We start from the raw sequence: 14,028 nt of genomic DNA, 5'->3' as shown, positions 1-14,028 counted from the left end.
GAAGGGCTTTCACCAACAAGACGACAGCGACACGCAGCACTTCAGCTAAGTCTAAACTTCTGCAGAAGAATGGGCTCTCTGAACTTCCGGTCATCATGATGTTGATGCAAGTCACTGCAAATGCAGGGCAGAAGATTGGGACCTTAATTGACCTTGCATCAGACACAAATTATATTACCCACAAGGCTGCAAAAAGACTGAATTTAAGAAAAGAGAAGATAACTTTAGTTGTCCATGGAGTTGGTGGAATGACCACGAAGGTGAAAACGCAAAGATATCTCCTCAAAGTCAGAGTCAAGACTCCCAAAGGAACAGTGAGAGCTCATGAAATGGTCTGCTACGGCTTGAATGAAATTGCCAAAGTACACCAAGTAATTGAACCGGAGAAGTTGCAGAAGTTCTTCCCAGAGGTCACACTTGAAGAATTGGAAAGGCCAGAAGAAGTTGAGCTTCTCATTAGCCATCGAGAGGGAAGACTCGCTCCCCAGAGGGTAAAGGTCATTGGAGACCTCGTCTTGTGGGAAAGTCCACTTGGCAAGACGGTGGGTGGAGCACATCCTGACTTGCTTGAAGAGGTGGAGGTGGCAGCGTACAAATCAAATGCACACTTTGCTCGCTCCATGGGGACAACAATCAAAGTGCGAGGCCCCAAAACAATGAAAGTGGGAGGCCCAAACCAATCAAAGTGGGAGGCAACATCACCAAAGCAACCTGCGCCGACTGACAAAGGATGTGATGCATCGCTTCTCAAGTTCAAGAAGAGACGGACTCAAGAAAGGAACCAGAGTCAAAGGTGTGAAGACTTGTGACCTCTCTGTGTTTGGAAACCCAGGAGCTCAAGTGGGAGGTGTTGAGTTAAAACTCAGAAATGGACAAAATCTGGTCAGCATGACATCTCACACCTCAGAAACTACATCTCCCAGAATGCAGCAGCAAGATGGCTGCTCGTTACCTGATTAGGAGCACCTTAAAAGGAATGGAGCGTCAGTCATTCAAACAAACACCAGATGCAAACAGCAAAGACAACTCTTGGGTTCTACCTCCAAAGACGCCAATGGTCGGTGATATTGTTTTATTTATACTTATGTATGCACTGCAGTACTGTTTGATGTGGTTAAAATCTGGCTAATTGTGTTTAGTAGCTTCAACTGCTTCAGTCTGAAGTGGGGAAGGACACATTAACTTGCTTGAGAGTTGGATTTCATTTATGTTTAGTATCTCTTTACAAAATAAGTTAGAAATGTTAAAATGATTTAAGAATTTAAAAGACTACTAAAATATGGACAATTCATGTTAAAGGTTTAAAATGCCTTGTTCAATTAGAGCTTAAAGTTCAGCTATTTTCTTTAACTACTTATTCAATTTAAAATGCTAGATGCTTACTTAACTTGAATCCTTATTCCTTTATCCAAGCTTAAAGGGTAAAGTAATTTGAAATGTTTAATTTGTTTAAAATGTTGACTAAGGTGTTCATTGTTTAAACACTGTTTAAAAGACTTCATTATTTGAAAATACATGTAATGTTTAAAATCAGTGGTTAAAAAGAGAACCTGGTTTGAAAGGATTATCATTTGTTGTTTGGCAATGTTGTTAATCTTTGTTTCCTTGTGTTCGAAGGTTTTCAACCTAACTGAAATGACCAGCCAATCACCAATGAAGCCAACACTGAGTGTAAAAGTTGGAAAATAAAAAACCATTGGATTGAGTTGGAAATTGGAGTTGCGTCCTTGTATGTCCTTTGGAGTGGAACTGAGTTGAACTTTACAGACAGAGACACAACGCTACAGGAACAGATGCTTCAGGCAAAACAGTGTGTGCCTGTGGAGCAGACCTGTGTGCGCAAAGTGATCCAAACAATGAATCACGGGGGAAAAAAACTATTTCAATCACATGAGTCTAATATCAAACATTCGTCTGCATTTGCCAACAAGGATCGGTGTGCCTCCGCGCCTTGCATTGAACAGTTGAGAATATTTTTATGTGTCTAAGAACTGCTAGAACACTACTGCCCACTTCTACTCATGCACCTCCTTGACCTTAGCCTGCTGGATTTTGAATGACTTAATCCGTAAATCCAAGTGGCCGGTTGTGCCAAATGTCATGAAATCCCCTCAAGGCGTTACTGAGGCGACCAGCATTTTCTTCCCAATACTTTCACCAGTGAGTGACGTCAGTGGGTTAGGGCAGGCCAGGGGTTCTCAACATTTTTGGTCTGGGCCCCCCGGAAATGTCTCAAGACGAGGGGCGGATTAACCCCCACGAGGCCCCTGGTCCGATAATCTTTTAGTTTTTGGGGCTTTTTTATCATCTTTTTGACCTAAATTGAACACAATCAGCGGTCAATGAAGGGCTCCAGGAGCCCTTGTCAGTCTCAAACCCAGTATGCATGGTCCAGTTTTTAACTATCTGAGCTCCTATATAATATTTGCCATTTAATTTGTTTAGTATAAGACTCGTCTGGTTCAATTAAACCTGCTTTTGCGCGCACACACACACACACACACACACTGGGGGGGAGGGTGTCATACCTCATTGAATTCAGGGTTAAGAGTCTTTTTAATCACTGCTGTTTTGTGCTTGGATTTCTTCTGTAGGTCAGGTTTCAGGTAGCTGGTGGAGGAAGCAGAGAAAAGGAAAAGGGGAGAGGAGAGAGTGGTGGAAAATAATATGCCATCACTTTGATCAATTCCGAATTACAAACCCACATAATCCCAAGGGTTCCCAAACCCCCCATAATATTCATATTTGAACCCGGGACCACCCACCCTGACAAGCACTTGAAATTGTAGGAGTGGAGGCACAGATAATATTGTAAAATAGCCGAACTACAAGCTCAACAACTAATTTCTATAGTAGTTTGTTGGCTACTTTTGACATAGTAATGGTCTTATTATTCGTTTATTTTCTTCATTTTCTTAATTTGAGAGGTATTAAAGTAAATTGTCTCGTCGGACGGACCGACGGTCCCTGTTTTATATGCTTGCTATTAACTGTGTCATGCAAAAATAGCCTGACGCAATACGTTGTAAGCTTATGTAAGCTGCTGTTTTCATTCAAAATTGAATGACATAATTGAATGACCCAAAAGTCTATTTTACATTTTTAAATACATTTGTTCGATTAAATGTCGTACCCCTAGTACATCTTAGGCTACTTTGAGAGGCAATCATACAGTCATATTGATCCATATAGCTGTTCAACACACTAATAACACACTGGGGGTTTTTGATTTTCCAACCGCACACTGATGACATTTTGATTTGCACCTCCTAAAGTGAGAGTATTGAGTGTGCATACGCATGCATCTGCATAGCACATACAGTACATGCACCCTAAGCAGGTTATGTGTGTGCATATCAGGCATATAAACTGATACATTTTAATTGGCTATTTAATTGGCTTCATGTCTAAGTTCACAGTTGTGTTTTATTTGACAACTTGTAGGGATTTGATATTAATGTTTTCCTTCAGTTACATCAAAGATAGCCGATCTGCAAGCTCCCAACGCATCGCTGAGTGACACGTGGGGGTTTGTAGATCGGTTGTTTTTGGTGCATGACCTCTAAATGCCTAATCCTAACCGTAACCCCTCAACCTGCTTCATCCTAGGCATTAACCATAACATATATAACCATTGTACTTGTCCATTGTAATGCCCAGTTGGTTTTGGTGCCCACTTGACCTGTTACCCTTAGCATTGTATTTGCAGTGGTGGAAAATAACTAAGTACATTAAGTACTGTACTTACAATTCTGAGGTATTTGTACTTTACTTTGATCTCAGATCCAAATATTGTACTTTTAATCCATTGAAGCTATTGAAGTGAATACTTAACCTGTAACCTGCAGAATGCCCATGTGGGTGTCTTGGTTGATGTTCCCCAGTCCTCACATTTTATACATTAATGAACCTTTTCATTTCAAGGACCCCCATAACTCTGAGAGTGTACACTCTGAGTTACAGACCTTCAGGGCCATTTGGAACACACTCAATGACACTTAGAAGAGTGTTTCCAGTGAGCCAACATGCACAATAGCAGCACCCTGCTCTGTTTGACCAGAATGAAACGGAGCCTTCATTAGTATCAGTAACACCTGTGAAGGAAGTAGGGAAGTCGCCCAAGTTCTTTCCAAAATGCCGTATATGCATAGGGCCCATTCCAGCACCTGATACTGGGCCATTGGTCGAAACATAGTGGTGGTCTGGTTCGGCTTTGGCTCCGAAATGTGGCACCTCTTCATGGCCACGTCTTTTGAATGCCACAGTATGCAAATAGTCTCTCAAACGCTTTCCACCCTCACTCATTTTCTCAAAGCTGTGCCAGTTAGTTGATATTCTTTGAGGTCTTTCCCATCCTTCAGGGAAACAGATGGTCCCTGGAATGTTCAATCATGTTAATTCAATCAATCTGATTATATTGAATTACTTAATTAGCTCATTTCACTGATTCCTATATCTGTATAGTGAGGCCCTACTGTAGGAATCTTAATTTGGCATCGGCACAACTGGTTTACCGTTTTGAAATTCAAACCGGTCCCTTATTTGGAAACTAAAAGATGTGTTTCTTATTGAACTGAAGTTCAAACAGGTCATATACTGTACTATAAAACAGTATAGAGGCTTAGCAAACTGACCAAAATTGTCTCTGTACTTGGACAGCTTTTTTCTGTCCACACCAGCTCTTTGCTACAAAACAGCAGATCAGATCTACAAACACGCAACAAACCACATTGCTACGCATTGTGAGCTTTATGTAGATCTGCTATTTTTGCTAATGCCCCTGCAAGATACTCATATCCTGTATAACTGCTGACAGTATGAACAATAAACTATAAATAATAATAAAAATAAAACAAAACATACTCTCTCCCCATGCCTTCGGCCTGGTGGAGACAATAAACTATTTGTATAGCAATTTTTAAGAACGTAGTCACAAAGTGCTTGACAGATGAGTCCACAATACAAGAAAATATGGCAACATACATCTAAAATGACACAGATGCTTGGATGGAGAGGTATAACATCGTATAGGCTTTCCAGGAGGTCTAATGGTTTGAATAATAATCAAAAAGGAATGGTTTCCACACGACAGCGACGATGGGCTGTAAAGTTGCATACAAGCCCCCCAAGAAAAAACAAGCACTTACAGTTTGACATAAGGGTCAGAGAAGCCGTTGACGTCCATGGCCGCCAGGTGCGCACAGCGACGCACCCCCACGCACAGCCCCCCTCCGCTGCGGCGGGGCGCCTCGTCTCCTCCTGTGGCTGCCTCCCCCTGGCTGCAGTGCTGCTCCTGGTCCACAGGAGGCACCAACTGCAGGGAGAGCAGGAGGCGACCTCGCTCCTCCAGGCTGGTCAGCTGCTCGTTCTCCCACTGTGTTGGAAGAATGTTTATTCTTTTATTGTTTATTTTATTTGAAAGTGAAATCAGATATCCTTTAACCTGTATATACAGCAGTAGGGTCTAATTTCTATTCTGGGACTTGAGCTAAACAGTTTGGGAACCACAGACCACTGCTCTAGTCCACATCCTGCTGAGTAGGCCTAACAGCCCTAGCATCAAGCCTCCAGAATACTGCCGTCAGCCCATTCGACCCGTATCTCTGCATTGAATCGGCGAAATCATCCGTTATCAGCACCTTTGAATGAGCTCAGTATGGCCATACTGGCATACTCACTGTTTCAGTATGTCATTATCACCTATTGTCATTATCACTGATGTCCTGACGGAGGCGCGCCGTGTCTAGTGGCCTTGAGCCACGTGAGGCACCGCCGAGCGAGGCGCTAGCCGAGCGAGTCGCCGTGCCGAGCGTTGCGACGGCCACCAGACCCGACTCAGCGCCGTCCGAGTTACGTCCCGATAGGCAGAGAATAGTATATATTAGTAGCCCCTAGTTTCCATGCCCGACAATAGTTGGAAATGACACGTCCACCAGGGGGAAACCTTGACCAGGCTATGTTCAGCCAAGGGTGAGTATGCCAGTATGGCCATACTGAGCTCATTCAAAGGTAACGGTCAAATCTAGGATTGCAATACTTTCGCATTTGCCACTGTGCATGCTTCTTCCGTTTGAAACCCAATAGTCTTCCGCATTTGAGCACCAAAATGTGGTGCTCAAATCAAGAAAAATGCGGAAAGTAACTTTCATTAACATGAATACACATTACAGTGTATATTCCTTTGTTTGAAGTATTCTTAAATATAGCACACATTGGCATACATTGTTGCCGATGGCATCGTCTTTGTGTGTGTGTGTGTGTGTGTGTGTGTGTGTGTGTGTGTGTGTGTGTGTGTGTGTGTGTGTGTGTGTGTGTGTGTGTGTGTGTGTGTGTGTGTGTGTGTGTGTGTGTGTGTGTGTGTGTGTGTGTGTGTGTGTGTGTGTGTGTGTGTGTGTGTGAGTGAGTGGACAATGAGAACGGACGACGAGATAAAGAGATTACTCCCTTCACAATACATCTAATCACCATCTGGGGCATATAAAATGAAATAAATCCTATGGCTGATTCATTTGTGTATTTCTTTTCTCCATTTGCAGCACCCCTGGGCCCTGTCTTAAGATGTCTTCCCCTGTATGCACTCAATCTGAAAAATATTTGTCATTTAAATTGCCTTGTAATGTGCCGTGCTTGTACTTAGATTGGCTATTTTAGGCAAATTAATTTGGTGTAGAGGGTAAAAGGAGAGCTGGCGAGAACTTCTGGCAACTCGGATTACAATTATAGAGCCACGGGGGACTCGGATTGTTCCGTTAGTGTTTTAGTGTTTAGTGTTATTTTTATCACTTTTGGATTTGTTTTTGTGATTCATGTCATTGTGTAGGCAGGATTATGTTCCAGTAAAACCTAATGACCCTGTGTGATTCACACACCGTCATTTGTTTTGTAGCCTAATAACATTCTAAGAATATTATGCGGGTGCCTTACATCTCAGACATTTTTTCCCCTTTATTTACCCAGGGTAGTAGCTGAGCACAAGTGCTCATTTTCAGCAACGCCCTGCACATATAAACACACAGACAGACACACACACACACACATTAAAATCTGGGAGCTGACCAGTACAACCTCAGTCTTATACTGTTGGCCACTAAGCAGCTCCACTGGAGCAGTTGGGGGTTCAGTGCCTTGCTCAAGGGCACTTCAGCGGTGTTGGGTGAGTGATGACCAATCACTTTCCGACCCAGATTTGTGATAATATAATTCTGTTATATTCGGGTGCATGCATTTATTTTTTTGGAAATTAGCTATCCAACAGGATTGTTTTGGAAGGTAAAATCACAGATTTAGTTCGAGATCAGCGGTTCTCAACCTTTTCTGGAACGGGAAAATACAAAAAAAGTATGTAGACTTGATTTAGACATTATCGTCTCTGAAAAAAAAATAGATAAGAGGTCTCTGCCCGACAACAACGATATAATAATAATAGGATTCAGCTGGATGAATTGTGGACATACGTTATCAGGTTTAGTTTGGCACACTGGACTAGTTTAGCCCACCTCCCCTAGGAAGGTGGGCTTAGTTCATGCTTTGCAATGTACTGTACACATTATTTAGAGTTTCAAAATAGAGCTCCATTGTGTGTAATCTCTAGCAAACCAGCCATGACGAATTGACGTCTGCACCTCCTTTTCTTCAGAGGAACAGATGTACTATGTCACACAAGGGCATTCTTATTTTACTTTTTTGTCCTGCATTATGCAGGTATTTGTAGAGGGCACATATTGTTGTATACTGTTACTGGTGTTTCTTTTTTGTGTGTTTTTGACTTTTTTCGCAACCCCCAGGAGATCAATAAAGGTCTCTAGACCAGGGGTCTTAGCCTGGCTAATAAGCCAGACCGAATCAGCCGTTGGCAGAAAAAATTGCCTGCCGGCGGATTACGGTCTGGAGAGGCTCAATTGTACGCCCATTTCCTACACCAGAGAACTGGTGTGGCCAATCGGGACACGGTATGCAATATGGGCGGGCTTTGGTACAGTGACGTTCAATGCTTGAGACCTTTGACTGACAGTAGATCTGACCAATTGCAAAGAGAAAATGTTTGAACCTGCCCCCCGGGAAACAAGATCCATACACAGCATCCCCAGACTCAAATACCACACGACAGTGTGATTTCAGTCTGCCTTATTAGCCAGGCTACAGGGGTCTACCCCCCACGATTTCATAGATGATATGAACCTGTTTGACAGCACTGTCATTGTGAGTAGGATTCGTGTTAATGAGTATTTTCAGACAGTTAACCATTGAAACAGTTAACCATTGAAACTCTTCCCCCCCCCCCCCTATACCAAACCTCTTTGCCGAGCTTGTAGATAGATAGATCATAGATAGATACCTTTATTATCCCGCTGGGGGAAATCAGTCGCCCAGAGGCGGCACACAGGTATAAGAAAAATAAATACTGTAGTATACAGTAGAAACGAGGCAAAGTTGCATCAAGAAACAATAATAATAATAACCAGTAAGACGCCCCGAGAGCATGCATCCGTCTGGGTGACGTAGACTGCTGGGCGAGTGCATGGGTGGTCAGATCAACATATGGAATGTCAGACTCAGAACAGGGCAACGCTATATATGGAGATCTAAGGGGGGCAGCAGGGACAGTGTCTTGAGTGTACAGGATTTGATGAGGGCCCAGGTAGGGCCGGGCCTTAATTTTTGGGCCTGTTGAGAACACTAGTTTTCGCCGGCTGGCGGGCGCGGCTGCACTAATAACTTTCTAACCGTCTAGTTTAAATGGACAGGTATCAGTCAAAAGGGAGACATCCAAGGGGAAGGACGGGTGGGGATGGATCAACATATGGAATGTCAGAACAGGTCAGCTCCATATATGGCGATCTAAGGGTTTGAGGTCAGATCAGAGCCATTGAAGGAGAGTTGCGCCATTGAGGGGGCAGAAAATGGTGCTCGAGGGCTGCTCATGCAGCCCTGGAGTGTGACAAGCTGGAGTTTGAAATACATTGTTTTCAACGAGGGCGGTGCAAATATCAACTATTTTAGGCATGTGTGCAACATGACAACTGTTTTAAAGTATTGTACAGTGACAACTAAAGTCTTTGTAATAAATGTTGATGTTGTACTCGCCAATATAAGTCTATGTAGAAGAGCCACCATTTTGTTGCTAAGTTTCCCAAGAAAACAAATTGTAACAAATTGATAGGTGATACACCTTTATGAACACATTTGTGAAGAAAGCTAGTGGTAAGCATTTTTTGGGGAGATTTGCCACACATTATGCAAATTTTCCCTTATTAATGATATATGCTCATACATACAGTACATACAATCAAGCCACTTTGAAAATGGGAAGCGCATTTTCAGAAATTCAAAAAAAGAAAAGCGCATTTTGTTCGTTTCCATCCTCTGAAAAAACACTTGATCTAATTACAGTAATTACAATTGTATGCCATTAACAAAGTATCACAAAGTATGATCGTACCCTACAAACCCTCCCGCGCACTCAGATCAGCCAACGCAGGGAAGCTGGAAGTACCTTCACTAAAAACGCCGGGACAACGCTCCACACGTCCCAAACTCTTCTCCCTTCTGGCTCCAAAACTATGGAATGCACTTCCCATCACAGTCAGAACTGCAGCCTCACTCCCAATCTTCCGCCGTAGTCTGAAAACCCACCTCTTCAGACTCCACCGTGGCCCGTAGCACTTGCCCTAGCCTAGCCCCTTAGATAGCACATTATGTAGACTTAGATAGTATTTTAAACAGACTTATAGCTTGTTACGTAGACAGCTCTAGAATTGCATTTTATGTAGTCATAACACTTTATAGTACACATGTATAATATATTATATAGTATAGTATGTATAGTTTACATAGATACTCCACTGTTACGTTCTTAGTTTACGCATGATTCATGATAACTACTTTTTGTTGAGTGGTGTAAACCACTCCTACAACTGGCTTTTGTGTGCATAAAAAAATGAGCATGGTTGCTATGTTCAAAATAATTTCTGACGTAATTAAATCACACCCGGGTGAACTGGATGACCGTAGCAACCGTGGTCATTTTCTCTGCGCAAAAAGAGCCAGTTGTGAAATCACATCCAGGTGTGATACATACATTTATCAAAAATGATAGCTTTTTTTACTTAACATATTTTGTGTGATTTCATTACGTCAGACATTACGTCAGACCACAGCTGATCATGCTATATAAAACCTTACACCACTCAGTTCACACGGGTGTGATTTTTTATATATGTGATGTATGCCATGCTTTTGTTATTGCTTAATGTAAGTCGCTCTGGATTAAGAGCGTCTGCTAAATGCCTAAATTGTAATTGTAAATTGTAAATACTATGAAGTTGAACTACTTGCCCCTGTTTTCTTTTATTTAGCTGCGCTGCGCACATCCTACAGTATCATACTTTTGTTAATTTGTCTTAAAATAAATCGATACAACTGAGAGCCTTGGGTTTCATGGTTTTATAAATTACTACTCAAGCGATCTGACCGCTCAGCAAATACAAACGATAGCCGTTTCATGTACAGTACATGTTTGCTTGATTTATTTTCCTACAAAAAATGCATCCGCCGCCACCGAGTGTGACTGCCTTGTTTTTTGTCTGATTTGGTTGCTGGTTTGGATACTCTTTGGATTACTCACATTCTGGAGGATCAAGTGTATGTATAATTCATAGGATGTGGAATATATTTAATGGGAGGAAAGATAAAGCAAAGAAAAAAAACTACTGCAAAAGCTTCTTTTAGCCACAACAGGGATATAAACACACCATGGGACATGTGGACAGGGAACGTCCAGTGTCTGATGGGGCCTTGCATGAATTATGGGCATCACTCCTGTCATTCAATTCATTTGAGTGATCATTCTGTGTGTCGGTCAATATGGGAACACAATGGTCCTCATTCACAACGGCGTTTACGCCAGAGTGTAACGGAAGCGTATACAGATACTAAATATCATCGTATTTCTCTGTCCGATCACGCTGCGATTTGCTCCCGTCTTATTCAGGGAAGCTGGTGTAATCACTTCATTTGTGCGGATCGCAGAGTGTAGCCTTTCCGCATTTTTCCCAAGCGATTCGCCTGGTGTCGCCTGGTTAGAACGCCCATCCCACACCATATAAGGCAACAGGAAATATCGAAATACGTCATCATAGCCTGCACCGGGCTTTAAATTATATACAACAGCCGCGATGAGCTTGTAGAGCAGTTAATTTTGACAGGCGGGTCTCTGCACGGACAGATCTTCAAGCAAACAGCGCGAGTTTTGTATATAATTATAAACGAAACTTGCCAACTTGGCACGCATTGCTTCACTCCTTGTATTGTTAAATGTCAGAACGTTAATAAGTTAACTGATGTTACAGTTACTTTCACATAATGAGAAATAAGTTAATTTGTAGGCTACTGTTCACCACACAACCAAATGCTATATTAAAACTCGGCAATGATAAAAGGCCCTATTGATTAGTCTACTGCGGTGATTGATTCCCTGCCCTGCACTGTCGGATTTGGAAAGCAAATATATGGACACAGGACATATTTTCTTTCTTTTTTTTTCTTGTGGGATTTGGACTTAAGGCTATATTTCATCCGATCCAACTACGTTGTATGTTTCCTCAGCTGCAGGTAAGAGTTGGCTATTCTGTGTGGCGTCCGCATGTGATCAATATACATATTATAAATTAATACCACGACGCAAATGGAGGCAGATAGGTGCTTGCAGCAAATGCATTTAGGCCTACGTGAAACTTTAATTGGCTGAGTCTCTGTCAACATGCTGATCAGCGAGTTACAGTGGTAATAATAATCATCATCAACAGCCTTTCTTGTCTGCTGTCCGTCATGTTTGTGAACAAGCGCGAGTGGAGGTGAGCTGGCTTAAAACTATGATATGACTGGCCGACTTTCAAACACGCTGATGCCATTCATTCAAATAGGCTAATGTGGTCTTCTATTTTTTATATAGGGCTAATCCCCCCCCCCCACACACACACACACACACACACGCACCGACAGTCAGACTGACTCAAAGGAGCTCCATAACGAAACAATTAAAATAGGCCTATACTGCAGACATTACTACACTAAACAACGTTGGATTCGTACAGTGCAGAATGCAGATAAGTGTATGTTCCTATTATAATTGTGAGTTTGTTTTTTAACATGCAGCGCGAGTCCGCGAGACTGCGAGAGCCGATCTACAAGCTCACAGCGCGTTGCACTGCGAGTAGAAAGCTGTCAAGTGAGCAGCGCAATCGCGCATGCTAGAAATATCCTAATAAATAAATAAAAAAGGTGTCGGGCTTGCAGGGGCAGTTTCTGTAAGGCACTCTACTCTAGGCTAACCTGCCTCTAGAATGCATGCATTTAGGCATACAAGTGATACTTGGCTTTTATATAGGCTATCATTTTTTTATGTGCGACCAATGTTGGGGACACATGCCTACATATTTTATCTGAGATTTGGGGACTTTTAATTGATTCAGCATGAAGACTAAAGCCTCTTAATAAATCTACGCAAGCCGTACACGACCATGAGAGGTGGCGCAGCTTTCAGCGGAATTTCCGACCAACCCACGTCACCGTCAAGTTCACATTCAAGTTCATGAATTCCCACGTAATGTGGGAATCCACGTAAATGCCTGTCCGCTCACGCTCCGCTCACGTAACGTCACTTTATGAGCGTAAACGCCGTTGTGAATGAGGACCATTATGACAGAAATCAGAAAGGATCACATTAGTCTACCTGCTGTACCCTACAAGATCTCCCTCCACACAGCCAATTCAAATGACACAAATGACACTCTTGACACTTGCTCTTAGCTGTATAGCCAGACCCATAGAGAGAATTGTGTCACGCTTTGATCTCACCACAATGCAGGTTGTTGCCTCCTGTAGTTCCAAACATTGGAACTTCCTCATTGAGATATAAAGAGAACTTCCACATTGCATTCTTACAATGGAAGACTGTGGTGACGTAACTTTCTCTATTTATGTCATACAAACTATTTCCCACCACAGCTTCCTTGTGTCCTGACTCCTAATATGGCAACCTAACCTGGCAGTGATCTGCCAGGTTAGGAGCAACACTGGCTTACGATGCATTTCAATTAAGCATAATATTTTGTGTGAATAACCTATAATGATATGCGCAAAATATGGACACCAGGGAGCATTGGGATGGCATTTCATAACTGGGGAGACCGTATTCGGGCCGACCTGCGTGCGCTTTGTGCCGCAAAATCTTGATCTTCTGCGGATTTCAAGGCAAATCTGGAGCCAATCTGATCCAATAAATACAAAAGTGTACAGATCTTTTAGATGAAAAAAGAAATAAAATTACTGCATCCACGTTGCAACTAGCATCACTATCCTGTGATTTCACGGTCTCTGCAGCTCTACACATGCAGAGCTAAGGCTTTCTCGCCATACACATATTTCCGGTGTCAACAATACAGGTACTGTGGGAAGCAACTTGCCTGCAACTTCAATAACGGATTTTCTTTTATTAAACATGAGATGTCACATTACACAGCCCTATAGTCAAGAATATGTCTATATGTCAAGAAGCCTCAAACTACTACCGTCTCATCACCGTACTTGGCAACATAGTGGGGTAGAGGGAACCAGCACCTTTTGAGTTGCACACAAAAGCTGCAGCGGTAACATGACAGCATATAGACTGATCATACAGCTAATAGGGCCTGGGAGATGGATGGGTGCCAGTAGTGTTCATTAAAATCTGACGGCTCCCGAGTTCCCGCCGGTGGAATACCGTCTCATCTCGGTGCCTTTTGAATTGACACCAGGACACTCACACTCGGGTGCACGGCAGATGGAGAGATCAATGGGCTGCTCTCCCAGCCTGGGTCTTTGTCCTCCCCGCCCACCCTTCGACCCCCTGCCATGTTACAGTATGTCTTCTGGATATATTAGCCGCTCTGTTTCTCAAATCCTCACACTTTCTCGGCATTCCTCTGCCTCTCTCGCTGCAGGAAGAATGCTCGTTATAGCCGACTGCTGCGCTGAATGGACATTGCCATT

At 42.7% G+C, this 14,028-nt stretch overlaps 1 protein-coding gene across 1 annotated transcript in view; it reads right to left on the bottom strand.

Annotated features, from left to right (window-relative positions):
- Positions 1-14,028, bottom strand: part of doc2a (double C2-like domains, alpha) — a gene marked incomplete at both ends in the record, with an annotated part of 67,070 nt that overhangs the window by 5,119 nt on the left and 47,923 nt on the right. The window contains 2 exons of the mRNA XM_079519720.1: positions 2,529-2,610; positions 5,148-5,374. Coding sequence (XP_079375846.1) covers positions 2,529-2,610; positions 5,148-5,374 — 309 coding nt within the window. The remainder of the gene's footprint in view (positions 1-2,528; positions 2,611-5,147; positions 5,375-14,028) is intronic.

The sequence above is a fragment of the Electrona antarctica genome (genome assembly GCF_951216825.1).
Source record: "Electrona antarctica genome assembly, chromosome: 14".
Taxonomy (NCBI): domain Eukaryota; kingdom Metazoa; phylum Chordata; class Actinopteri; order Myctophiformes; family Myctophidae; genus Electrona; species Electrona antarctica.
This window is presented reverse-complemented; position numbering and strand designations above follow the sequence as displayed.